We start from the raw sequence: 26,411 nt of genomic DNA on the forward strand, positions 1-26,411 counted from the left end.
ACCTACTATGTGCCAGACCCGATAGGTAAGATGATGAACAAGGCCAGTATGAACCTCTGCCCTCATGGAACTTATTTATCGGGTACCCAAATCCAGGACTTGAGGAGTGGGGGGATCATCAAGGCATCCCCGGAATGTGAGACCTGTCACTGGCAACTTTGTCTCATTGAACCGTAGCCCCATTTTATAGAATAGGAAGCTGAGGCTCAGGGGGACTCAAGAACTTGCTCAAGGTCAGATAGCATGTAAATGGCGGAAAGAAGACTCGAACCAGTCTGTCTGACTCCAAAGTCCCTCCTTTTTGTACTGCCTCATATGTGACTCTGTGGCCCTTATGCATAGTAGGTCCTCAATAAGTAGTAAGTAGCATAGTAGGTCCTCAGTAAGTAGATCTAATAAATGAGTGAACGAAGGGACTTAACCGAGCCAGAAGGTTTCAGGAACGACTGTAGGGGCGCCTGGGTGGCTCAGTCAGTTAAGCGTCCGACTCTGGGTTTCAGCTCAGGTCATGATCTCACAGCTTTGTGGGTTCGAGCCCCACATCAGGCTCAGTGCTGGCAGTACAGAGGCTGCTTGGGATTCTCTCTCTCCCTCTCTAGCTGCCCTTCCCCCACTAGTGCTGTCTCTGTCTCTCTCACTCAGTCTCACTCAGTCGTGGGCTGATTTGGGACTTTTCCCCCAGAGCCGGGGGAAAAGGCACCAGCCTCCAGGGTGCTCCTCCCAGCATCAGAAGGTGGGAAGTGGGGAGCGGAACATAGCAGGTTAACAAAATATGCCGTCAATTCCTCCCACCCCTCTAGATAAAGTGACTTGGCCACTGCTCCTATCGAGAGGGGAAGTCTTGAGGGGTGCCTGGCTGGCTGAATCTGTACAGCCTGAGACTCTTGATCTCAGAGTCATGAGTTTGAGCCCCTCGTTGGGCTTACCGAAAAAAACAAAAGAAAGAAGAGAGGCGGAGTCTTGAATCTGGGAGCAGAGACTGTGTTCTGCCAAGTCCCAGATTAGACCTTAGGAGACCTCGTGGCCTTCACTCTTCCTCTTCGAAGACCACCATCTAAGGAAGCTAGCCGGGCTGCTAGAGACAGGAGAAGCCCCAGCTGACAGCCAGAACCAGCTGCCACACGTATGAGGCATGAGGCCACATTGGGCCTTTCGCACGGCTGATGAGCCAGTGAAACGCGGCTGCACGAGTGAGCCCAGGAGAGGAACGGGCCCGGGAACGTGATTTCGCCATCAGCTATCTACGGCTGTATGACAAACTGCGCCCAAACATAGTGACTTCAAGCAGCAACAGTTTATTATTGGTCATAATTCTGTGCGTTGGCTGGGCAGTTCTTTTGCTGGGGTCACTCGTGTGGCAACAGTCAGCGGGCCAGTCAGCTGGGACAGCTGGCGTGGCTGGGCCCCTCCCTCCGTGTGGCCTTTCCTCCTGGGCTTTTTTCCAGCACAGTGGTCTGGGGGTTCCAAGAGGACAGGCCCCCAGCACACAAGGGCTTGTCGAGCCTCCGCTTTTGTCACACTCGCTGATGCCGCGTTGGCCAAAGCAAACTGCGTGGCCAAGAGTCTGTGTGCGAGGCGGTGACCCAAGGGTGTGCGTGGCAGCTGGTGTGCTTTAGGGGGAGCACTGCAACCTACCGCTGGGTGTGATCCCAGGGCTGGGTCTAGAGGCGGCAGAGCCGCTGGGTACCCACCTCCTAGTCTCCCAGAGATGACAGCTGATCATCTACATGCCTTCGTGACCAGTTTCCAAGAGTTTAGTGTCCCCACGTCCTCTGGAGCTAGAAGTGGCAGGGGCAGCAAGGAGTCCACCCACGGGGGTGGACCTCGGCCAGAGCCTAGCCCTCAGCCCCACTCACGAGCTTTTGGAGCACGAGCTCACAGATGCTCGGCGGCCCCGAACCCCAACACCCCTCTACATTCAGTGAGGTCCTGGATGCAAAGCGAATGCACACAGCTTAGCAGACTCCACTGCTCAGCTCCCCTCTGGGCCCCTCTGACTGGTGCACTCAGGGAGCCCCTGTCTCTGGCCCGGTGGCCATGCCACCATCGGTCTGTCTGCTCTCCCTTTCCTCCCTCCCACCACCTTTCTTCACCCCTTCCCAGCACTGTGACTCCGTTGCGTGTCTCGGTTGTTCTCTGCCTTTCTTTCCCCGCTCCGTTCTTTCTCTCCCTGCTCCTCTCTCTCCAGGCTTTGGCTTCCCGTTCTTCTCTCTCCGTGTGTCCTCCTGAGTGTGCATTTCTCTCTGCTTGACCACTCCCCTCTTTTCCTCTCTCTTTCTGGGCTCCTTAGGTCTCCCTCACCGTCTGTTCCCTGGTCACGAAGGCACTGTCCCCAGTGCCTGTCTCTCTCGTCTCTTCCCTCCTGCCTCTCACTAGGTTCCTCTCCATCTCTCTTCCCCAGGCCCCCCGTGTCTTTCCTGTCTCTTCTCTCTCGTCTTCTGCTCTTTCCCTCCTTCCAGCCCCCCGGGGCAGAGAGCACTGGTGGGCCCACCTTCCCCGTTCAGTCCCCGCCATCTGGGGCTGCAGAGCCTCAGCGGACAGACCAGCAGAGGCCCTGGGCCCTCCCCTCATCACCAGAAGGGCGCCCTGTTCCCAGTCCCAGTGTCGGGGCGCAGCACCTGGGGCGGGTCAAGGAGGGCCTGCTCTGACCAGAATTGGGGTTGGTGGGGCGGGTGCTGCTACTGACATCTAGTGGGTAGCGTTATGCCACCCAAAGCGGCCATCGCGCCAAGGTTGAGAATGCCCGTTCTTCGGGGAGGTATTGTATTTGTCCCATTTTACAGATAAGGAGGTTCAGAGGAAGGGATTTGCCCAAGATCACATGGCCAACAAATGGCAGATCTGGGACTTATCCCAAAAGTTCAGCTGCTTCTAAGACCCCTCTGACCTGGGGAAGACCATTCTCAGAGGGGTCATCAGCAGGGAGCCTATTGAGGGGACTGGGAGGCCGCCGATGGAGGGTCTGTACGGCTCTTGATCAGACAGACGACACATTTTCCGTATCTCCGTGCGATCCCATAAACGCAGGGCCACCTCCTAGGTGCCCTCCCCCTGGCTCCCCCAGCCACACGTACAAATGCACACACACGCTGCAACCTCTCCCCTCGTTCCGTTGCCTGTATTGGAGTCTGGGGGCTGTCTGGGGACATCAGGAGCCGGAGATTGGGTTTTATGGGGCGCATCGCGGGGCTGCTGGTGCATGACTCCACCTGGCGCTCAGGCCCCGGGCACCACCTGTCACCACCTGGTCCTCGGCAGGTTGGAGTGAGTGGCGGGGGGGAGGCTCTGAATGCCTCATCGACTCTCCCCTCCACTGGCAGGGAGACAAGAAGCCCGGCCTTCCGCTCGGCAGAATTAATCTTGCGGTCACCCCCATTCCTGCGGCCCCTGCCCCTCTTGCACTGACAGCTTGAAGGATCACCTGATCAGTGATCAGCTAGCGCCTGGACAGAGCATCTAGGGCCGGGCACGGGGACCCTAGGGCTGACTCCGGGGTGGAGAGGGGTGTGTGAAAATAAGAGTGCGCACTTGTAGCTGTGAGGGTGCACGTGCGTGGGCGTGTGTGCGATCTCACGTATGTTCTTGCGTGCGCTCTTATGTAAGTGTATGGGACGTACCCGGTGTGTGAATCCGGGTGAGTCACTCCGCGAGCCGCTGCTCCTTGCCTGGCTCTGGTGAGCGCCACCGACAGATGAAGAGCACATCTGTTTGAGCAGGTGTGAGTGCGAGTTATCTGCACGAGCACATCTGCGTGAGCGCGTGGGGGAGCGTGTGCCCTCGTGCGCGCCGGCCGCTGGGCCTGCTTCTGGACATTGCCACCTCCGCGTCTGCCGCGCTCCCCTCCTGAACTTGCCCGAGCCCGGCCGCTGCCCGTGGCGGGGTCTCCGTGTCAGCCGCCAGCTCGTGGAGGGGGGGGGGGGCCGCATCCGTGGCCTCACTCTCACTCACCCACAGGCGTGATCCGGACGGCCGTGCCCGACCTCGACCGCGAGAGCCAGGAGCGCTACGAGGTGGTGATCCAGGCCACAGACATGGCGGGCCAGCTGGGCGGCCTCTCGGGCTCCACCACCGTCACCATTGTGGTCACCGACGTCAACGACAACCCACCCCGCTTCCCGCAGAGTGAGTGAGGCCTTCCCAGGGGGACACGGTCACATCTGCATCTGCCCGGTAGACGCCCAGCACCTCTCCCGTCGGGCTGCCGTGGTGGGGGTCCTGGGGGTGTCCTTTCTTCCTTCCAGGCCACCAAGCGACCGCATGACCTCATGCTTCCCCTTCGGCTTCGGCCAAAGGAAGGACTGGAATCTGTCTGTCTGTCCATCCAAGTCACCCACTTACCCCCAGGCCCGCAGAGGAAGCCCTCAGAGTTGTCTGATTTCCCACGCGGCCACGTAACGCGGTTACCTTCCCACCCCTCACCTTGCTTCCTGCCGAGGCTGAGCCCCATCCGTCCACCTGCTCCAGCCCCTCGCTGGCCCGACCGCACACCCCACTCGGCTTATTCCATGTGATGTGCCGCAGACCCAAGTTTGCAAAGGGTAGGACTGGTGGGGGACACGGGGGTACAGACAGCGACCGCAGCCAGACCCAGGCCGAGGTCCACCCACGCTGCACGGAGAAGCTGAGGTCCGGGGTGACAGGCCCGTCCCCACAGTGAGCCCAGAGGACAGGACCCTGTTCTGAATTCTTTCCGCTCTCCGCCTCTCCTGGCACAACCGGGGATGGGAGGGTGGCTCTCTGGCCGAGCCCCTCACCTCCCCATCAGCCCAGCCAGCCCCTCTGTCCAGGCCTCGGCTGGGAGCCGCGCTGGGGAAGCTGCCGAAGCTGGCAGAGACTAAATGCCGCGGGGAGCCGGCTGATCCCTATCGGAGAGTCATTACTTGAGGTCTGCTGCTCTCACATTAGGCCCGCCACAGGGGACTGACCCCCGCGAGATAAGGGAATCCAATCCCTTAGCTGAGAGCGCACCATCATCAGGGCCTAGCGCCTCGGCCCAGACTCAGAGTGGGGTGGGCAGAGCCGGGAGCCAGCTCTGTGTCGCCGGGGGGCCAGGGAGCCCGGTGCGGAAACTGGCCCGCCCACTCCCCCGGCCCAGCCGCACTGCTGATGGGGGCGCTTGGAGGCAGCGTGGGGACGGGTGGGGACCTCCCAGTCTCATGCCCAGTTGGGCGGGGCTCTGTGCCAGCTCTGAGCTGCAAGGAGTGGGGCAGAGCAGAGGAGAGGGCCCCCGGGCCCCCGGAAGACTCTTGTCTACTCATTCGTTCATTCATTCTTTCCGTCTTTTGAACATTTCTTTATTGTGAGCCACGCACCCAAACAGGAGGGTGTAAAATATAAATGGCCCGTTTGGCAAATAATTCTAAAGCGGACACTTCCCGCAACCACCCTTGAAGACCACCCCCCCCCAAGCCTCCATGTGCCTTTCCTGATCATAACTCACCCCCACACCCCCTCCTCCAGAGTTCACCACCATCTGCTTTTGTGATTGCCACCTCTTTGCTTTGGAGTCACTTGACCTATACGCGCATCACCTGACGTCCCTCCTTAAGTTCACCTGTTTTTTTAACCTTATATAAACAGAATCCTACCATATAACCTAGTTGTCTTGCTCCCCCCCCCCCTCTTAAAATTCGTAGGTCATGCTTGTGGCTACAATGTTTTCATTTTCATTGCTGGATCGTGTTCCACCATGTACCCATTCTATGTCCACGGACATTTGGTTTGTTTCCAGTTTGAGGCCATTATGAAGGATACTGCTGCATACGTTGTTGCACCTCGCTGAACATCTCCAAGTCGCGTTTGGCGTGCATTTCCCCAGTGTATGTACAGAGGAAGAGGGGAATAGCTGCCTCATGGGATGTACTCATCTTCAGCTTTACTAAATGAAGCCAGACTGCCCCCCCCCCCACGAAAAAATGCACGCATCCGCTGTAGGACATCCTCACCACCACTTGCTATTGTCAGACTCTTGAATCCGGGTTAACCCGGCGAGCGTAGACGAGTAACTCCTGCTCCTTTCCGTTCATTCACTCCCTAGTCACTCACACATTTCATTTATGTGACAGTTTGGTGTTCTGCCAGGCTTCGAGGACGCCTGATGAATAAGAGATACGGTTCCTGCCTTCCAGGAGCTCACACCCCAGACAGAGGAGAGAGGAGAGAGCGGGGAGAAAACAGGCAGAAAGGGAGAGGGAAATGAGGGAAGCCTTACGAAGCGGGATGAGCTTGGTGGCCCTGGGGCACAGGAGCAGAGCCTGGAGGTTAGTCTGAGAAGGCTCCCTGGAGGGGGGAACATTCAGGAAGACTGAAGGAAGGGTAGGAATTGGGGAGGGCGCAAGAGAAGGGAAAAGAGAGGGAGATAAGGCATTACAAGTACCTCGGGCAGGTCTGGGCTCGGGGAGAGGGAGGCTGAGGCTGCAGACTTCGGCAGGGGCCAGGCAGCAAGCGTCCTGTGGGGCAGGCCGAAGGTCTCGGACAGCCTCACCTCAGGGCAGCGGGAGCTATGGAAGGGATTCAAGCAGGGGAGTGGCACCATCAGCCTGTTTTAGAAAGAGCCCCGCGCCGGCTGTTGTGTGAGAATGAATCAGAGGCCGCCGTTTCACACAAGTCATCCAGGCTTGGGGACTCCAAGAGGCACATCCCCAGCTCCACGGCCCCTGCATCACCTGCACTGGCCCATCATTTCGCAAATGACCCTCATCTCGGCCTCGACTCTGGGACGAGAGCAGGGTACTGCTTGTGTCCCATCTGACCTCATTTCTTCTTGTTTCTGCTCTGCTTCTCCCCTCCAGCCACAACGGCCATCTTGCCAGTCTTCAAACACGCCAGGCATTTACACCCACCTCAGGGCCTTTGCACCTGCCATTCCCTCTGTCTGGAATGCTCTTTCCCAAATATCTGCTTGGCCTACTCCCTCACCTCCCTCAGACTTTTGCAAAAATGTCATCTTCCCCGGGAGCCTTTCTTGATTCCCCTATTTAAAACTCCACACACACCCTCATCGGTATTCTCCGTTCCCCTTCCCCTACTTTATTTTTCTCCAAAGCACCTATCACCATTTGATATACTGCCTGTTTTACTGATGTGATTGTTTGTGTCTTTCTCTTCCTGTTTAAGAGGAAGGCACTGAGAGCTGGGATTTGGGTCTGTTTTGCTTGTTGCCATAAGCCCGGTGCCTAGAACTGCATCTGAGATGTCGCAGGTGCTTAACAAATCTGTGGAAATGAAGGAATCAATGTCATGAACACCAACGGCAACAGAAAAATCAGCATGAAGCCCCACTACCGTAATATAGTTTGTTCCCGTTATCGAGCAGCCACCATGGGCCAGGCTCTGTACTAAGCACTTTTCATGCCCCATCATCTCAGTTAATCGGGTTAATGGCAGGGCTGTTAGGAAGACACTATTATTATTTCCATTCTACAGATGAGGACACCAAGGCTGAGGATTACACAGCCAGGGCTGACTCCAGAGCCTGGGCCTTGACCGCTGTGCTCCTCTGTGCCCCTCGTGGGCAGATGGGGAAACCGAAGCCCTCCAATCTGCAGGCACTTTCCCTAACCAATCAGCAAATAAACCCAGGGTCAGAATGAGGACCCTCCTCTTTGCACTGCCCGCTCGGGAGCCCCTTGCAGACACTGTCCTCCCCGGAGCCCATCTGGACCCCCCTCTCCTGTCCCCTAAAGCTGGTGGAAGTCAGGGTAGGGGCTGCTCCCCATCCCTGTTCACAGCTGTGTCCCCTACAGAGATGTACCAGTTCAGCATTCAGGAGTCGGCCCCCATCGGCACGGCTGTGGGACGAGTGAAGGCCGAGGACTCAGACGTGGGCGAGAACACAGACATGACTTACCACCTCAAGGAGGAGAGCGGCAGCGGCGGCCATGTGTTCAAGGTCACCACGGACAGCGACACTCAGGAGGCCATCATTGTAGTGCAGAAGGTGTGCCCCCCCCCCCGCCCCCGCCGCCTCGAGGGACAGGGGAGGCAGACCCAGGGTGACCAGGTCTGGGAGGCCTCACAGCAGCCAGACAGCCCCACCCCACTCGGCTCCAGAGATGAGGTCGCTCCGCAGACCCAGGACCAGCCTGGGGAAACAGTGATGGTACCGGTCCCATTTTGCAAATGAGAAAATGAGGCCCAGAGAGGATACGCGGCCTGTGCAGGATGCACAGCTAGTTACGCGAGCCAGGATTCAAACCAGATTTGGCTCTGTGCTCGTGTAATCACTGCCACGGGCTCCTTCGAGTCCACACCCTTGACTCTCATCATTTCCTTTAATTCTCGTGTTTCCCTCTGAAGAGACTTCAGTCCTTCACGGCCCATTTTTGCAAGTGAGAAAACAGAGGCTCAGAGGGGTAAAAGGGCTGGCCCAGGGTCACACCAGGAGGGGGCAGAGTCCGGATTTGAACCCCGGTTGGTCTGGTCACTCCAGGATGGGATGCTCGCTCCCTGCCCTTGTCCAGAAGCTAGCTCTCCCCCCGCCCCTACTCAGCCAGATTGTGTCGCCCTAAATCTGCTGCTGTCAGCCTGGGTCCTGCCTTCTGGGACCCACAGCAACACCTGCCCCGAGGGCCCTTCTTTCACTCAATGAGCATCTAACGACCTGCTCCCTACCTGGCCTCCAGGGTGGGAAAAGAGAAGACCCCCAGTTTCTCCAGCTACTTCCCATAAGATTAAAATATAATAGCTATTACTACTAATAATAAAGTGTAGACTGTGTGCTAGGCACTCTTCAACTGCTTTTCATGTATTAACTTATTCGGTCCCTAGGGTACTATTATTGCCCGTTTTATCGATGAGAAACTGAGGCCATGAAAATTCAATAATCTGCATCCAAGGTCACGTACCTTGCAGAGCAGAGTAGGGCTATGAGCCCAGGCAGTCTGGCTCCAGAATCCACCCTTTTTTTTTTTAAATAATTTTTAAAGATGTTTTTATTTATTTGGGGCGGGGGGAGGGACAGAGAGAGAGGGAGACAGAGAATCCAAAATAGGACCCACGCTGTCAGGGTGAAGTCCGACATGGGGCTCGAGTCCACAAGCCATAAGATCATGACTGAGCCATCCAGGCACCCCACACTTTTTTTTAATGTTTATTTATGTATTGGGGGGGCAGGTGCAGAGAGAGAGGGGAGGGGAGAGAGAGAACCCAAGTAGGCTCAGTGCTGCCAGCACGGAGCCCGATGTGGGGCTCAATCTCACGAACCCGGTAAGATCAAGGCCTGGGCCGCAATCAGGAGTGGGATGCTTAACCACCTGAGCCACCCAGGCGCCCCCAGAATCTACCCTTTTAAGCTTACGTGGCTTTCAGTCTTCTGAGCTCCATTTGTCCTCACTGGAAGATGAGCCCATTTCACAGATGGGGACCTGCATCACAGAGCAGCAGAGTCAGGTCCCAAGTCCCGCCTCTGCATTTGCTCTCATCCCCAGGCTGCTCCTAATCCCCTCCCCCCATCCCGGGCCCCTCCCACCTGCTCCAGCCCTGGCGCCTGAGGCGTCTCTGTGGAGTCACGCTGGCTCGGGGAGCCGAGCCCATGCCTGATTGATGGCCTGGCTCCAAAGCCCATCGCTCACTCACAGGCTCGGCTACCGCCAGCCTCCCTGCGTCCTGATTTCCCAGGCAACAGGACAGAGGACGGAGGTGGTCTTTTTGCTGCTGGAGAAGGTGCGGGGGGGGGGGGGATGTTCTGAGAGAAACAGAGGGTCGCTACGCACAGGGCAGGTCCCCGGGAAGGTTACCCTTGCCACTCAGATAGCTCCCCCCACACTACTGAGGTGGCTGAGCTCCGCCACTGTGATTTCTCTTTGCTGTAAGGCGTTGTCTTTAGAAGGCCGGAGCGGACACACAGCCCTGGAGCTCATTCATCAGAAGGTCACCCATTAGTACTCCCCGATGAGAAGCAAGGCTCAGCATGGGTTTAGCCAGATTTCCAAGGAAAGCTCTAAGGCAGCCTGGCTTATCAGGCTCAACTCACATTAGTTGCTGCTGCCTACACAGCACACCGGGGGAATGTCTCTTTAACCCTCACAACTGAGGCCCAGAGAGGCTAAGTAGATGGCCCACAGGCACACAGCGAGTCAGCCGCAGAACCAGTGCGCTGTCCTCTCCCGTGAGGAGGGGCCAGGACTGGAGAGCTGCGCTGGCCCAGGTTTGAATCCTGCCTCTGCCGGTGACTAAGTGACCTTGGGCGAAGTTACAGAGCCTTCTGGGCCTCCACGTGCTCCTGTGTAAAATGAATCACAACCCAAGCCTCTTAGGGATGTTGTAAAATCAGATGAGTTAATGTATTTAAAGCACTGGTGCCTAGTAAGTGCTTCGTGAATTAATACATGAATCAAATGCCCCAACATTCTGTGCTGGGAGGCGGGAAGTTGGGGGGGGGGGCGGGCAGTGGCCTTTAGCCCTGATGGGCTGTGTGTCCCTAGGCAAGACTGTCCCCTGCCGTCTCACTTTGCCCACCTGCGACCAGGGAAGGTTGGTCTGGGTCTCCAACCGCCGGTTCCTTGGTGCAGTCCATTACTCGGGCTCCCCGGCAGGGTCGACGTGACCTTGGGCCAGCCCCGCCCCCTCTGGGCCCGCCCCCCTCACCTCCTCTCCCGACGCGGACCCCACCGGCCCCCTCACCCGCCCTCTGCTCCCTCCCCGCAGCGCCTGGACTTCGAGTCCCAGCCCGTGCACACCGTGGTCCTGGAGGCCCTCAACAAGTTCGTGGATCCCCGCTTCGCTGACTTGGGCACGTTCCGCGACCAGGCGATCGTGCGCGTGGCCGTGACCGACGTGGACGAGCCCCCCGAGTTCCGGCCGCCCTCCGGCCTCCTGGAGGTGCAGGAGGACGCGCAGGTGGGCTCCCTGGTCGGCGTGGTGACGGCGCGGGACCCCGACGCCGCCAACCGGCCCGTCCGGTGAGACCCCCGCCCGGGGCCACGCCTGCTGCCTGCTATCCCGCCACCGCCCCGCGGACGGACTGCGGGCACAGGGGGAGGGGTCGGGGGGGGGGGAGAGAAGGAGGGTGGACACAGAGACCAAGGAAACAGGTGTGAGAACGGTCACCGAGAGGCAAGGGACTCAGGACAAGGAGGGAGACCCAGGAGCGACAGACGCCGCAGAGTGAACCGGGCTCAGCCCCTCTCCTCTGTCTATACTGGCTCCCTCGGTGCCCTCAGCCTGTCCATCCACATGCCTATGACCCCCGATTCCACACTCTCGCTCACCTGGCCATCTGGCTCCCCTAGGCACCCCAGACTTCACCATGTTCAGCTCCAGGTCTCTCCACCCAAAGAAAACAAAAACATAAACGCCCTAACGGTTGTTCAGATCAAAAATGTTGGAGACCCCCTGACTCCCGCCTCTCTCTCACACCTCCCTCCGAACCACCGGCACGTCCCCGCCATCCCCGCTTTAGCAGGCTATCCGGAATCCGACCGCCTCTCTCCACGTCTGCTGCTACCCCCATTCCTGCACTTCCCCCTACCCCGCGCTGGTCTCCCTGCTCCTGCCCCTCCCCCTCTTTAATCCGGAACTGGCCCGGGAGGCTCTCCATGCTGCCCAAACAGAATTCAGAGCACCGCCCTCCTCTGCTCAGAGCCTCCCCGCCCCCCCCCCCCCCCCACCACCCAGAGGCGCCCATCTGGCTCAGAATAAAAGACCAAGCTCTCACAATGACCCCCAGAGCCATGAGCTCTGTACCCTCTCTGACCCTTGCTCCCATGGCCCTGCTTCCTAGTTCTCTGCTCAGCCACACTGGCCCCCTCACAGCCCCACAGATGTACCAAGCTCACTCTCGGCCCCCCCCGGCCCTTTGTGACTGTTGATTCCTCTGCCTAGAATGTTCCCCTCCTTAGTACCCCGGCAATCTGTCGTCCTACTTCCCCCCGGTCTTTGCTCGGCACCCCCCCCAACCCCCAGCCCCACCGCATCACGATCTAACATACGACCTATTTTTCTGACTACTTTGCGTGTCTCCGTTCCACTATAAGATAAGCTCCGTGAGGGTAGGGGATTCTGTTTACCCTCAGGGCCTAGCCTGACGCCCAGCACTCAGTGGACACTCACTGCCTGCATGGTGAGTGACTGGAATAGAAAAGCAGAGAAAGACAGAAAAGAGACAGAGAGAGACTCAAGGGGATGGGGAGAGACCCCCAATGGGAGGAGGAGGCCAGAGAGAGGGGGGAGCCAGTGGAAAGAGGGGGAGTACCTAAAAGAGGCAGGGGGCCTACCTGACAATGTAGAGACAGCGGAGATTTGCTGAGAAAGCCAGAAAGGGGAAGAAAGAGAAACAGACACAGGGAGAGAGAGGGGCGAGCAGGGAGGGAGGCAGGAGGGTCGAGGGGAGGGGACGCTGCAGCTCTGTCGGTGTCCCTGACTGTGACCCAAGCTGGAAGAAGGTCGGACAGAAGAGAAGGGAAGAAAGGCTGCAGCAGAAACTGATCCAGAGGACGTCAGGGGGTAGGGGCAATGGCCATTGTTGGACAGACAGGAAGGAGATTCCTGAGCTCCCTGCTTCCTCCCCGAAACCCCTGTACATAATCAGTAAGTTGTCCCTGAACCAACTATGTGGCTGAGCAGTGAAGAGAGGGAGAAAGGAGGTTAGTTTGAGGATCTCTGCATTACACAATTCCGGATGGGTAACATTCCCATCACCATCCACGGGAATGGTTCTCTGAGTTGTACAGTGCACAGCCTGTGCAATCTTACGTGGCAGCCCCGGGTGAGGACGCAGAGAGGCCATCCTGCCACTGTCTGTGGGCTCCCAGACTGGGAAATGCCCTCAGGGGTCTTAAAAGACCTCCTTGGAGGAGGCAGGAAACTAACCGAGCTGGTCCCTGCGTATGGTCAGGTGTAAATACGAGGTGAAGGGCATTCCAGGCAGAGGAACAGCATGTGCAGACAGATGGAGGCAGAGGAGTGGTAGATGTGCCTGGAGAAGAGCAGCTGTGATGGCTACAGTGGACTGAGGGAGACGAGGCAGCGAAAGCCAAGTCTGACGGGCCTCGAGGGCCTCTATCCAGAGGGCCTGGGCCGCTCCTGCCCTCCTCACTGCCAGAGCCGTCCTGCCGCCTCTGAGCTCCTCCGTTGCCCTTCCGCCCAGGCATCTGGCGGCATCTCCCTAGCCTCTGGCTGGACCGCCGACCTCTCCCAGGAGGGAATCGACACCCACGTTCGGGAGGAAACTGAGGGCCAGGCCGGGGAGGAGGTGCCCCCGGACCTTCCCAGGGAGTTGAGAGCCAGGAGTAGGAGCTGAGTCCTTGCCTCCCAAGTTAGTGCTCCTGTCTGCCTGCTCCCCTCCCCTGCAGTGTGGCTCTCACATCCCCTCCTAGTCTCCCCCCTCCTCCCTCCCTTGGCTTCCCTTTCCTCCGGCTTTTATCTGCTCGGAAAGGGCCAACTTTGAAACCAGCTTCTCACCTTCTTTCATCTCTCTTTGCCGGCCCCTTCCCTGGGGCTCCTCAGCGAGGAGGAGCTCGAGACGGGTCCAATTTAACACCACAAACATTTACCCAGCTCCTCCTCATGCCCGCCCGGCCCTGAGCCAGGCCCGGGGAAGCTGACTCAGCCAAGGGCAGAGCTGGGGAGGAGCACCCCCGTCTACAGAGGACAGACATGGAAACAAGAGGCCGGTGAGGTGCCACTGAGAGACAGAAGGGCTCCTCATGGGACCCATGTACTGCCCAGAGCCCAGCTTGTATCCCAGCTCCTGGTCTCTAAGGGTCAGGGACTCAAGTCACCACCTACACGTTGAGTCAAGGGGGAAACAAAGGTTAAAAAAAACCTCTTCCCCGGATGCGTAGTCTGCCTTCTCCCGGGGCGGGGACACAGTCTACAAGTAGTGAAGCATTCGTTGACAGTCTTGAAATAATTGCTGAGAAGAGCTATGAAGGGAGTAAACAGGGTAATGGGATAAGGAGGGTTGGGGCAGCAGGGGCTACTATGGAATGAGTAGTTGAGTTGACAGATGAGCTGAGATCAGATAAAGAGAGAGGCCGACCTGTGAAGCTGTGAGGAAGAGCGGTCAGGTTCAGGTGGAGGGAACAGCGAGTGCAAAGGTCCTGAGGCAGGGGCGGCTTGGTATGTTCCTGGAGGTGAAGACATTAAGTGGTGTCCTGGGAGATTTTGCCTACCACATTAGGCACCTGGGGAATGCAGAGGTGCAGATACACAGAGTGATGTCCTTCTGAGTTCTGCACTGGGGAGAGTGGACAGTGCCTCGCATTGTGGCATTTCCCCCTCAGGAGGAATCATACTCGTTTTACAGAGGGAGCTGAAGCACAGAGAGGAGAAGTGGCTCTCCCAGTGTCATGCCGCTTGAAAGAGGAAGGGATGGTTTAACCCATTATTGTCAGCTTCTTGAGTCCAGCCTCCGGTTCGTGTCCACCCCTGCTTCTTACTCTCTGTGTGGTTAGGTGTCCTCCCTTGTGCGGAAGGCACAGAGGCGAATCAGACGCGGGCTGACAGGAGGGCTAGGCCCCCACGTGAAGGCATCTAGTGACAGATCTAAGTCCCAGTGGTCTTGGCCTGAGGCAGGGGCTGGGGGAGTACAGAACTCCACGGAAGGGCAAGTAATCGGTGCGCACCACGGAGGGGAGTGAGCCCGGGCTTCCCCAGAAGGCCCCAGAGCAAGGCTGAAGAGGCGAGGTTGGACCAGGGAGAGGGCGCTCCAGGTTGGGGTGACGGGGAGCGCCGGGCGATAGGAACAGAGCCATGGAGCCAGGAGGTTAAGTCCAGCCGCAGGATGATTAGCTGGACGAGCTCGTGTCAGGGTGTGCGGCGATGAGGACAGAGGGGCACTTGGGACAGGCTGGGAAGGACCCTGAACATCAGGCGAAGCAGTAGGACTCTGTGCTTAGGCGATGGGAAGCCTTGGAAGCTTTGGAGGGAGGAAGGACGGTGCTCGGATGGGCTCATCTCTGAGGGGCAGAGAGGCCCTTGATCAGCCCAGCATAGCCCTACAGCCGGGCGGGTCTCCCTTGAACACTGAAAACAGCCAAGCCCACACCGGACCAGAGGGAGCAAATATCTCATTTCCTCCCAGCTCTCCACAGTGGGGTGCGGCAGAAAGTACGTAGGCTCTGGAATCAAAGAGGGCCTGGCTCGGAATCCCAGCTCAGTTATAGAACCGTGGGAAAATCGCTGGGCCCACAGCGAGCCCCAGTTTTCCCATCTCTAAAATGGGCATCACGATAGTACCTGCCTCATTCTTTTACTCAAAAAAAAAAAAAAAGGTATTAAATGTCTCCTGTGCCCTACTAGGTTCTGTACTTGCGCTCCCAGGGTTGGAGGGAGGCTTGTTTGGCACATAGTAGGTCCTCAGGAAATGGACATTACTATTTTTCTTCGTGGCCTGGCCACCCGTTTCTACCCTTCATTTCGCAGCCAGTACTAACCACATACGAATTCCCAGGCATCATGTGTGGGCTTTAAGTGGGTGTCTTAAGCCGGGGCTGGGGAGGGGGGCAGGGTGTGGGCGGGTAGGAGAGAGAGTCACAGACAGGGTGGAGGGGGCAGAGGGGACTCCCTGCTGGCGGGTGGGGGAGCCCCTTTTGCATCTGAAGAGATTCTCCCTCCAGTAGCTCCGTCATTCAACCTCCTACCGAGCCCACAGGGGAGCGCTGGGCAGGCCATACACGCGGGAGCCTCAGCCTTTCGTGTTTATCGTGCCTGTGTGCGCTGTCTATACAGATAGTTACCTGGAGAAAAACCACATGCACACTGGGGCCAGGAAGCAGTACCCTCCCCACTCCTCCCACCCTTAACCTTGACGACAGCGGCAGCTGGGGCTGTTAGAGTGTGTGGGAGTGCCCGCAGGTGTACCCGGCTGGCCCTGAGGGGAGTGTTCTTAAGACCTGAGGCCCTGGACCCGTGTGGGCTGGGAACCTGGCTCTGCCACTACGCAGCCCTTTCAACCCAGGGCAAGGCGTCCGGCTTCTGAGAGCCCAGTTTCCTCATCTGCGACATGGGGGTGATAAGAGTACCCGGGAAGATCTGAGGAGCTCACGCGTGTAAAGCCCGCCCTCAGGCCTGGCAAAAAGCATCAGAGCTGACCCACCGGGCACGCGGCAGGTGCCCAGTGCTCTCGCCAGTGTTGTGCTGCTAGTCGCTTGTCTAATCCTCGCCGCCACGGGGTCAGCAGTAAGGCAGGTATTGATAGTATCTCCATTCTTAAGAGGAGGACACTGAAGAACAGAGAGATTAAGTGATTTACCCAAGGCCACACAGCTAGATTTCAAACGTACGCCGCTGGGCACCAGATCGGCACTGCAGACCTCCATCCCGGGGCCTCCCCTGCACGCGTGCACAAGCGTGCACACGCACGCGCACACACACTAGCTGACACCTACCCACACTCTCTCGCTGCGCTTCTCCACCCACACCTGTGCTACTTCCCCTTCCTGCCCTCCAGGCCCCGGCCGTCCATACAGGGTGCCTCCCACAACCCCCCCCCCCCCAACCCAGAGCACACGGACCACATTCTGGGTGGGAGGGGCTCCTGCGTACCCCTAACCAGACGGTTCTGAATAATAATTAGAATAACAATAGTTCCCTCTCACGGAGTAATTTTCCTAGAGCTCAGCTAGGCACCTTATCCCCCAGCTAGGCATTTAATCCTCCCAGCAACTCGCAAGGTAGGATTATCATTTCCATTTTGCTCAAAATTAAGGTTCAAAGATGGAAGTGACTTGTCAGGGGCATCGTAGACTTGGACGCACACCCAGGGCTAAGCGGCTGCCTCTCTCGAGCGTTTGCTTTTCCAACAGCACAGCAGTCTCTCTCTCTCTCTCTCTCTCTCTCTCTCTCTCACACACACACACACACACACACACACGGTTTCCACCCACAACACAGACCAGCTGCACAACTCATGCACCTACACGTGAGGTCCACAAGCCTCCCCTCTCCCGCCCCCCCATGTTTGCCAGGTCGTGCTCCCTGCCTCCTGCCGCGCCCCTCCACCCCTCCCTCCCGCTCACTGGCTGGCTTCTTGAGCTGGAACAAAACCACCTGGGCTCAGCCAGCCACGCTGACCTGCAGCCCCAAGTCTTTTGCTGGTTAATGGCAGGTCCCTGCGGCCCGCCCCACGGCCTTGGGAACAGCTGCCTCCACTTAGATTCCAGCCGCCCCCTTCCCCTCCAGGAGGGAACAAAAGAGAGAAGCTGGGAGGAGAGAGAACAGGAGGGAGGTCTGAGCAGGAAGGGGAGAAGCAAGAAGGTGGTAGGCAGCCTTCCACAAGCTCTGACATGCAGGCCTTGGCCTTCTCCTGGACTCTGTTCTCCCACCGGTAAAACCAAGAGGAGGTTCCTTCCAGCTGAGCTGACACTCAGAGGTTGGTTCTTCCTCCTCTGGACCCAAACATCTGTCAGGGCCAGGCTGGGGGCAAAGGGGACCTGAGGCGCCGTGCTTCGCCGTTTTGGACGGTTCAACGAGCTGAAAAGAACTCTGGGTATAGAGTCCCCAGTATGGGTACAAATTCCAATTCTGTGACAGTCCCTGTGCAATTTTAGGCAGGGTCATCACTAGCCCACATGGCATCTTTGCATAAATAAGGAAAAAAATCCCTCTCTGAGAAGATACTCCCTCAGCTAGGACACGTGGCTTGGCAAGCTGAACACTGACTGGTTAGACTTTCACTCCGCTTCACCCCTTCAGCCTGGTACCTTTGTGCAGGACACAGCCTGCACAACCGTACGTGGCAGTCCTAAGCTTGGCAAGTTTCCTCTCTGAGCCCCAGTGTCTTCCTCTGTAAGACGGGGGAGATCCCATCAGCATCACAGGATGCTAGGTGGTCACCTCATCTATCTCGTTTTGCCCTTTTATCCCCGGGACGTAGCACAGAGGAGGCACTCAATGTCTGGGCATAAAGGAACGCACAGAGAGCTGGCTGCAGGAAAAGCAGGCTACAAACTATTAAGTGCTGTCTAATGGAAGGAAGTGTCATCTTAGGTCACTTTCACCCGGGTCAGGAGGGCCCAGGTTGGTCAGGGGCAAGGAGGAGGTGGGTTTAGCAGCTGAGGGACAGGAAGGAGAGTTAGTGGGGGCTGGGGAGCCTGGCTGTAATGCCCACTATCCCCACAGGCACAGCCTTTTACAGTTGGTCACACAGTTTGCCTTCGCTGCCTTTGCCCCCAACCTAGTAACTATGCAAAGAATAAGGGCTGTCAGCTATGCCCAGTCCCATGAATTAGCTCCTCTAACCCACACCGGTGTGAGGTGAGTATAAATCACCCGTTTTCCAGATAAACAGAGGCCAAGGAGGTCAGTGACTTGTCCAAGGTCACACCGGTAGAGGAGGCAGGCCAGGATTCAAACCCAGCTCTGTCTCAGACCCGTCAGTTCCACTGGGTGTCATCATTCCCATTTAACAGATGAAGAAACGGAGGCCCCCGAAAGTTTGGTAATGCAGCTAAGCCCCACTGAAGGCTCACCTCGGGACTCTGTGCCTCCAGCAGGGGGCGTTTCTCGTGTCCTCACCTTCCTGGGCCTCAGTTTCCCTTCTGGGAGATGGGGAAAGGGCCCCTCTCCGCCCTGTGGGAGGGGCCTGGCGGCTCAGGCTGAGCCCCGCCCTGCCGAGCTTCTTTGTCCTCGTCGCACAATGCGCCCTTGCTTGGCATTCGAGGCCTTTGTGGGCCGCACAGCCCGGCGGCGCCCCCCGCCCGCGTTATCAGCTCGGGGGAAGCGGCGGCCGGAGCTGGCGGGGCCTCTCTGGGCCGCCGCCCGAGACATGTGTTGGACACGGGCCTTTCAGGCCTGGAGCCGCCGCACAAAGGCCCGGGAAGAAGGCGGAACAAAGGGCTTTTTCACGCGGCAACTGAAAAGCCGCAGATTAGCTCGCGCGTGCTGCGCAGGCGGGGAGGGGCCGCCGGCCACCCCCCCACCCCCACCCCCACCCCCACCGCCGCCCAGACCCCTCGCCACCGCACTCGCTCAGCCCGGGTCCCTGGGCTGGGGCCTCCACGCCGACCCCCTCTTTCCTGCTCCGAATTCCCCTCCCCACCCCCCCGGACACGTCCAAGCCCTGAATTCTGCGCCCGGGGGGGCCGGGGCCACGCTCTGCCTGCTTCCCCGTTCTGCGCGTTTGGCACCGTTTGCCATTCTCTGAACAATCCCTGCCCGCCATTCTCGGAAGGATTCTTTGCACCTCTCTTCCCTCCCCGCCCGGACTGCCTGCCCCGCCCCCTCGACAAGCCCAATTCTAGGGTCACCTCTTATGGAAAGATGATAGAATGTGCAGTGGGTGCTATAGCGCTGTGCCAGGGGCTTTGCCCGCTTCCAGCCCTCACAGCTGTGGGGTGCAAATTACTAGCCCCATTACCCAGCTGCGGAAACTGAGGCTCAGAAAGGTTGAGGGTGCCCGCGGTCACACAGCAGGTACCGGGGCAGCAGAGATCCAAACCCAGATCCCTTTCCACCCCTCCTCTGTTGGAAAGAGTGTCTCTGCTCCCGGGGTCTCCCTGGCAGGTGGTCCCTCTTTTAGGGTGGGTTGGAGGGGACATGGGCATGGGCTCCACCTGATGCCAGGACACCTCCAATCAGCCCCTCCCTGCCTCCCTCAGGTACGCCATTGACCGTGACTCGGATTTGGATCAGATCTTTGATATCGATGCGGACACGGGCGCCATCGTGACGGGCAAGGGGCTGGACCGCGAGACCGCGGGCTGGCACAACATCACGGTGCTGGCCATGGAGGCTGGTGAGCCGGGGGGCGGGGCGGATATGGGGGGGGGAGGGACGAGGGCAGAGTGAGGGGCGGGGCTGAGGCGGGGCAAAGAGAAAGAAACCCAGCGCTGATGGCTGAGTTGCAGGAGGCAAAAGCTGATGGGCAGGAGCAAAGACCTGGGAAGGATCCCAAGCTGAAAGGCGAAGAGCCGGTCTTGAAGCTGGCTTCCTCCTTTGAGCATTTATTGAGCACCCATTACATACGAAGCCCTGTTTTAGAGTCTGGGGATACAGCCCTGAACAAGACAGAAAAGCTCCTGGCTTTGTGGGGGAGCGCTAGACTGTCAGCAAACTGATGGAAAGGGTGTACATATGTCAGATGTGTGAAGGGCTAGTAAGAAACCGGGAAGGAAGGCCAGGGAAAGGGACTGGGAAGAAGAGGGTGTTGTTGCTCTTAGAAGAAGGCCTCTCTGAGAAGGAGACATCTCAACAGAGACCTCACTGAAGTGAAGGAGTCGGGCCCATGTCTAAGGGAAGAGTGTTCTAAGGGCAGAGAACAGCCAGTGCAAAGGCCCTGAGGTAGTAGTTTGCCCAGCACGTTGGAGGAACAGCGAGGAAACCAGCATGGTTGGTGAGGGGCAGAGTGATCAGCCATTGTAAGGTCTTTGGACTCGACTCTAAATGAGGTGGGAATCACGGGATGGTGTCGCCATTTGAGCCAAGGAGGGGTCATTGCCTGACGGGATACCTCTGGTGGCTGCTCGAGAATAGACTGGGGGCTGAGGGGGAAAGCAGGAGCTCAACTGGAAGTTAAATGTGACAGTGGCCTGGGCCGGGGCGATCAGCCACGGAGGGTGCGAGATGTGATCGGCTTTGGGAGACAGGCTGAAAATGGCACCACAGAATGACCGACTTGGAGGTAAGAGATGGAGAGGGCTCCAGGACTACTCTGAGGTGCTTGGCCCGGGTTTCTGGAGGAGGGCGTGTGTGCGTGGGCAACCGGGGAGGAGTGTGGGCTGGGAGGGAAAAGGGGGGGTGTCTATGCACGGGGTCCAGATAAGTAAGGCCATGGAAGTGAGGAGCTAAGAGCGCAGGGGTTGACAGAGCCCCAGGAGAGGGGAGAGTGCACTTGCCGGGCCCTGGTCCCCAAGCCCCAAGCCTCCCCCCCTCCCCGCCCCCCATCAGCTCTCAGGCTACAGGAGCCAGCAGAGCTGTCTGGAAGCAGCCCTGACACAGCAGAGAGCCTCTGAGCCTCGGCTGGGTGGGCGACATTCAGGCTTGCCTCTGCACACTTCGGCCCCAAGCCCCTCCTGCCCCTGTGAGCCCCCCTGCCGGCCTTCCTCCTCCTCCGCCTGCTGGCCCCCTCCCACTTTGCGGGCCCCACTGGCCCGTGGGCCAAGGAAGTCCCTCGGCTGAAGTTCCCTTGGTCTCTTTCAACTGCAGTTTAAAAGAAAATACAAAGCTCCGGAGCCTTTGAATCCACTCCTCCACGGCATGAAAGGGAGATAAGAAAGGTGGCTGGAGAGGAAGTGGCGGCTGGACTAGGGGGGAGGAGAGCTCCCCCCCCCTTACCTCCCTGAACCTGCTCCCTGGGCAGCTGGGGGGACAGGCCTGGCTGCTGGGCCGAGATGCCTCCTCCCCCTGCCCGCAAACACGTGTCCCCCGCTAGCCTGTCACACTGCCTGATACCCCACTCTTGGGTGAAGCCAGTGGGTCTCTTTTCAGAAAGCAGCTAGAGTAGCAGACAAAGTCGGTAAGGCTGCCATCGCACAGGAGAAGGTGGAGGGCACCCTCCCACAAACATTTTACAACGTTAACCTAATACACGTTCTGGGCTAGATGCTTTCTAGGGGGGACTTTTATTGAATCAGGATCCGTAGCCTATCAGCACCCATTTTACCGATGGGAAGATGGAGGCCCAGAGAGGAAACTGGCCCAAGGAGGTGCAGCAAGCCTGCCTGGTTCCCTCTACGCCATTGCCACGTGGGCTCCCTTTTCCTGGTACTCTCGGCAGCCAGCCCCACCCCTCTCGCACCCACCCGTCCCTAGCAGCTGAGCATGGGGTAGATGAGGCTCGGAAGGGAGAAGACTGATTACTGGGCTAGACATCCTCCCCCTCTGAGCTGCAATCAACAACCCCTGCCCAACCTTCACCAGGTATTAATCAATGGGAAAATGAATGGCTCCCACTTCACAGAGCTGGTGGGAAGATTCGGTAGGATCACGCCTGGAAAGAACTTAGCCTAGTACTTAATAAGTGCTCAATTAGTGGTATGTATTGATCCTGACTCTGTGCACTTGACTTAAGCACCAACCCGGCGCAAGGCATTTTACAGTGTTGCCTTCGCTGAATGTTCCCACCTGAGAGGTGTCGGCTCTGCCCTTATCCCCAACGTGTGGATGGGAGGTGAAGTCGTTCGTCCACATTCCCAGCCCCAGCCCGTCTGACCCCAAAGCCCGGCTCGCCCCCAGATGCCCCTCGAGTCGCGTTTCTCTGGTGCCAGGCACACATCCGAGAGTGTCACAAATAACCCACCCACTCCAGCTTCTCACCATGGGTGTGAGACAGGGGCAAAATGATTATCCCCACTTTACAGATGAGGAAATAAAGGCTCAGGGAGGGACAGCGACGGCACCATGGTCACAGAGCAAATCCGTGCGGCGCCAGGGCTCCACCCCAGCCCTCCTGCCTCCCAGCAGCCAGCCAAGTGCAATGCCAGTGGGTCTGCCCGCCCATGCCCCCCTGCGGAAGCATCCATTTGACTTGCTCAGAGACCGAGGATGCTGGCAGGGTCACAGTGGCCCCACTTGCTCCGGGCGTAACAAACACGAGGCGACAAGAATCAGAGGGGAAATATTTATACACAGTGGCGGAGCTTGGTGAGCCCCCTTGGAGAACGTTGCACTCGGTCAGGAGCCACCGCCACTGTCATACTGGATTACCTCAAAGACTCCCGAGCCACTTAGTATGCCGGCTCCCCTCTCCCCGAACTTCTGAGTCATCCATTCTGCCCATGCAGACGCTCCTTCCACTGACATTATCTTTAACGTTTTGTAATCATGAAATATTAATGACCAATATTGAATTTAAAGTACAATTTGTGTCTGAATCCTTCGGTGGAAAGGGCAGTTGTAAAGGGACAGTCTTCAAAGAGACGGGGGTGTGGACTTGGAAAGCCAGTGTCAGGGATGGGGGTGCCAGGGGCTGCATCCGGCCCACTCCCCCAGCATCGTCTGGCCCCACGCTGGTCTGGAGGGGGTGGTCACTAGCTGCCAGGAACAGCAAAGAGTTAACCAGATTAGCAAGAAGCTTCCCCATCTGGGTCACCCCGGGCCGAGTACGTCTTACAGCACCCTGGTTTTTCCGTCATACCACGGAGCTCGCGTTATGATTTACATATGCATTTACGTGTGTAGCTAATCTCTTTTCCCCAGGAAGCGGTACCCTCCATGAGGGCAGGGTCTCATCTGCATCTGCCCCGTTCATGCAGGGCTGGCACTTAGTAGGCGTGTGTAAATATTTACCAAATGGACGGATGAATGGGCTGACCCGCCCAGTTAGGAAAGCAGGGGGCGTGGCAGGCAAGAACTCTGTGCCAGTTGCGGGGTGAGTTTGGACAGGTCAGTCTTCCCCCCCCCCCACTCATTGCCTTAGTTTTCTCATCTGTAAAGTGGCACTGTTGTTAGATGGCTGCAAACATAATAACTTTACGATGTCTTTACGATAATAGCCGCTTCTACTTATTTGACGCTTAACGGTATGCCAGACATCATGTCGAAGGCTTTATATAAAGCATCTCATGTCGTGTACATTTTAATCTGTGCATGTAAAGTGCCTAGCATGGTTCCCAACACACAGTATGTGCTATTTATAGCCAGAGAAAGAATCGGAGGGCAGAAGGAATGTCAGAGATGACGGACTGCAGTCGCCACCCGCCCCCGCTTCATAGCTGGGGAGACTGAACCCAAGGAAGGGAAGCAACTTACTCAAGTCCACCAGTAAGGCCTTATGACTCCCAGTCCAGTGCTCCTTAGGAGGACAACAGAGGGGGATCTGAGGAGGCTGGAGGAAGGAGCAGGGATGGGGGTGAGGGCTTGCAGAGGAGTGAGAGGGTGCCACAAGGACACGCCCCTCCCCCACGTCTACCCTGGGCCAGTGTTTCAGTGTTTTCTGAGGGCCTCTGGCCACCACCCATCCTGGGCTGGGTGCTGGGACCTGGTGGTAAACAAGGCTTGGCCACTGCCTTCCGAGCTCATGGAGGGGGGTGGGGCAGGAGCTAGACACGCCAACAGTCAGCTAGAACACAAAGTGGAAGTAAGGGGACAGTGGGCACTCAGGAGGAACACAAAGGGACTTGCCCACCCGGAGGGGAAGAAGGCAAAAAGCCTTTCCTAGAGGAGGGCACATCTGAGTTGGGTCTAAAGGGCTGAGGAAAGAGGGTTTGGAGGCTCCAGGCAGAAAGACCTAGAAGCCGGGCAGTCCACTGGCCATTCTAACAGGGAGACGGAGCGTGGCCAGGGGCCGGAGCTGGGGGCCGGCTGCAGCAGGCCGGTGAGGCGAGCATGCAGAAACTCACTGGTCCTCTACAGGAAGGGCCTTGGATGTCCTGTGCGGAGCCAGACATCTCCTGGAGACAATGGGGAACCAATGCAAGTCTTTGAGCAGAAGACTGATATGGTCAGATGAGCGGTCCCAACGTTCGCTTGGGCTCATGGCTGAACAGGAGGGGGCTGGCCCGGAGCAGGAAAACAGAGGGGAGGCCGTTGTGAAGACTCAGGCTTAGACACGAACCGGGGGTGTGAGGGCAGGGCTAGGACGGGCAGGAAGAGGGCCAGGGGAGCAGAGTCTGGGCAAGAGGCTTGGCACGACCCTGCATGGAAGGGGCTGCTTTGAAAGGCACTGGACTCCCCATCACCAGAGGTATGTAAACCAGGCCTGGGTTCCTCGCGCCATGGGTGCCTCCCAGAATCCTGTGCCATCTGAATACCTAACAGATGATGCCTGGAATAAAGCGTTCGTGACGTCCGTGGAGTCTCCAGGACGAGTTCAGCCCTAGGAAGGAAAACTCTCTCCCACCCAGCCCATTCCACGGTTCCTGTTTCACCCCGAAGTCCCCCCTCACCCTTTGAAGGACTACACATCCCTCCCCCCAGCAAAGTCAGAGCCTCCAGAGGAGGAAGCCAAAGAGATCTCAAAGCCCCGAGAGAGACGAGAGAGACGGGGAAGGGTGCCTAAACCTGGTGGTCCCACTACAGGGGAGTTGGGACAGGGCAGGGGTGTAAGGACTCCGCTTTCGACAGCCCTGACTCCCCTCCCCTGGAGCGCCCCCACTTGCTCACCCAGCCCCCTCACCGGTCTGCACGCTTGTCTTGGCCAGCGGGTAATTGGGATGATAAATCTTCCTGCCCAGCTGGCCAGCTCTAATCAGAGCCTGGTGTTTGGATGCAATTTAATTCTCTCGGGAGAGGGAGGGGCTGGGGGGGGACTGGAGAAGAGGGTCCGGCTCTGCTGCCCACCCCCCACTGCAAGTGAGTGGGAAGGAGGTGCCTTTGAGCTGCCCCCCCCACCGACCTCTCTCCCTCCCCTCCCCCTGCCCCTCCCCCCACCCCCTCCCCACCAGTCCCTCCCTCCTCGCCCTGACTTCTCACTCTCTCTGTGGCAGCCAAGAACTTCAGAGTGCAGCTCCTATTTGTTTTACTGATGAGAAAACCTTAGTCCAAAGAGAGAGGCAGGAACAGGGTCACACGGGCTGACTGGTTCCCAGACGGAGAGACCTTGGAGGGGGTGCAGCCCCCACAGGGTCAGTCCATCCGGAGAGGGCTTGGTCTCTCCCTGTGGCCTCCCCAGCATCCCAGCGTAGTCAGGGATGCCATAGACAGTGACATCCATTCCTTCGACAATCTTTACTAAGCACCTACTATGTGCCATGCACATCACGGTAAACAAAACAGAAATTCTGCTTACTTTCCGGTGGGGGAGATCGGTGATGAGCAAGTTCAAGTAAGGCAAAACAGAGGGGGTGTTGGGTAAGCGTTATGGAGAGAAAGCAGGGAAGGGAGTGTCTGGTGGGGTGGCAAGGGGCGTATTTAAATACGGTCATCAGGAGAGGCCTCTCTGAAAAGGCATCTGGGCAAAGAACTGAAGGATCGAAGTTGGGGCAGAGCCAAAGAGGGGTGGGTGAGGGACAAAGCCAGGGAGATGATAGCGGCAAGATTGTGTGCGGCCTGCGAGCATGTAGGACTTGGGTGTATATTCTGATGGCCCAGGACTGAGGCAGTCAGGGAGAGCTTCCAGGAGGAGGCAGAGACATTCGTTCAGGACTTTGAGGCGAGTAGGACTCTGACAGCTAAAGACGGCAAGAAAGGCAGTACCGCCTGGTGATTGGAGGCTCCCCCTTTGGAGCCAGACCCAGGTTCGATCCCAGATTGATCGGTCGTTCCCTAGGAGACCTCTCTGAATGGGTTCTTCATCAGTAAAACGCCAATAATACGAGTCTCTACCTCCCACAACGGTTGACAGGATGAAATGGGGCAGCACAGACCCTGGCCCACAGCACATGCTCCGTAGGTGTTTGCTGATGTCTTTCCGGGCAGGCTCACGTTCCTAGGGGTGCCCCTAACAGTTACCAGGCCAGCTCCCAGCTCCTCTTCCCTTCCCAGTGGCCCCCAGCCCTCCAAGCCCGGTTTGGTTCAGATACCAGGTAAGTACCTGCCAGGGGCTGGGGTCTCCCTTGGAGGGGATCCAGGACCTCATTATCTGCAGCCCG

At 58.0% G+C, this 26,411-nt stretch overlaps 1 protein-coding gene across 1 annotated transcript in view; it reads left to right on the top strand.

Moving 5' to 3' along the window:
- The window catches only part of CDH22 (cadherin 22), a 65,871-nt gene that overhangs the window by 25,615 nt on the left and 13,845 nt on the right, over positions 1 to 26,411 (top strand). Inside the window, exons 4-7 of the mRNA XM_030309471.1 lie at positions 3,955 to 4,122; positions 7,746 to 7,939; positions 10,648 to 10,901; positions 19,542 to 19,678. Coding sequence (XP_030165331.1) covers positions 3,955 to 4,122; positions 7,746 to 7,939; positions 10,648 to 10,901; positions 19,542 to 19,678 — 753 coding nt within the window. The remainder of the gene's footprint in view (positions 1 to 3,954; positions 4,123 to 7,745; positions 7,940 to 10,647; positions 10,902 to 19,541; positions 19,679 to 26,411) is intronic.

Source organism: Lynx canadensis, chromosome A3, assembly GCF_007474595.2.
Source record: "Lynx canadensis isolate LIC74 chromosome A3, mLynCan4.pri.v2, whole genome shotgun sequence".
NCBI classification, from domain to species: domain Eukaryota; kingdom Metazoa; phylum Chordata; class Mammalia; order Carnivora; family Felidae; genus Lynx; species Lynx canadensis.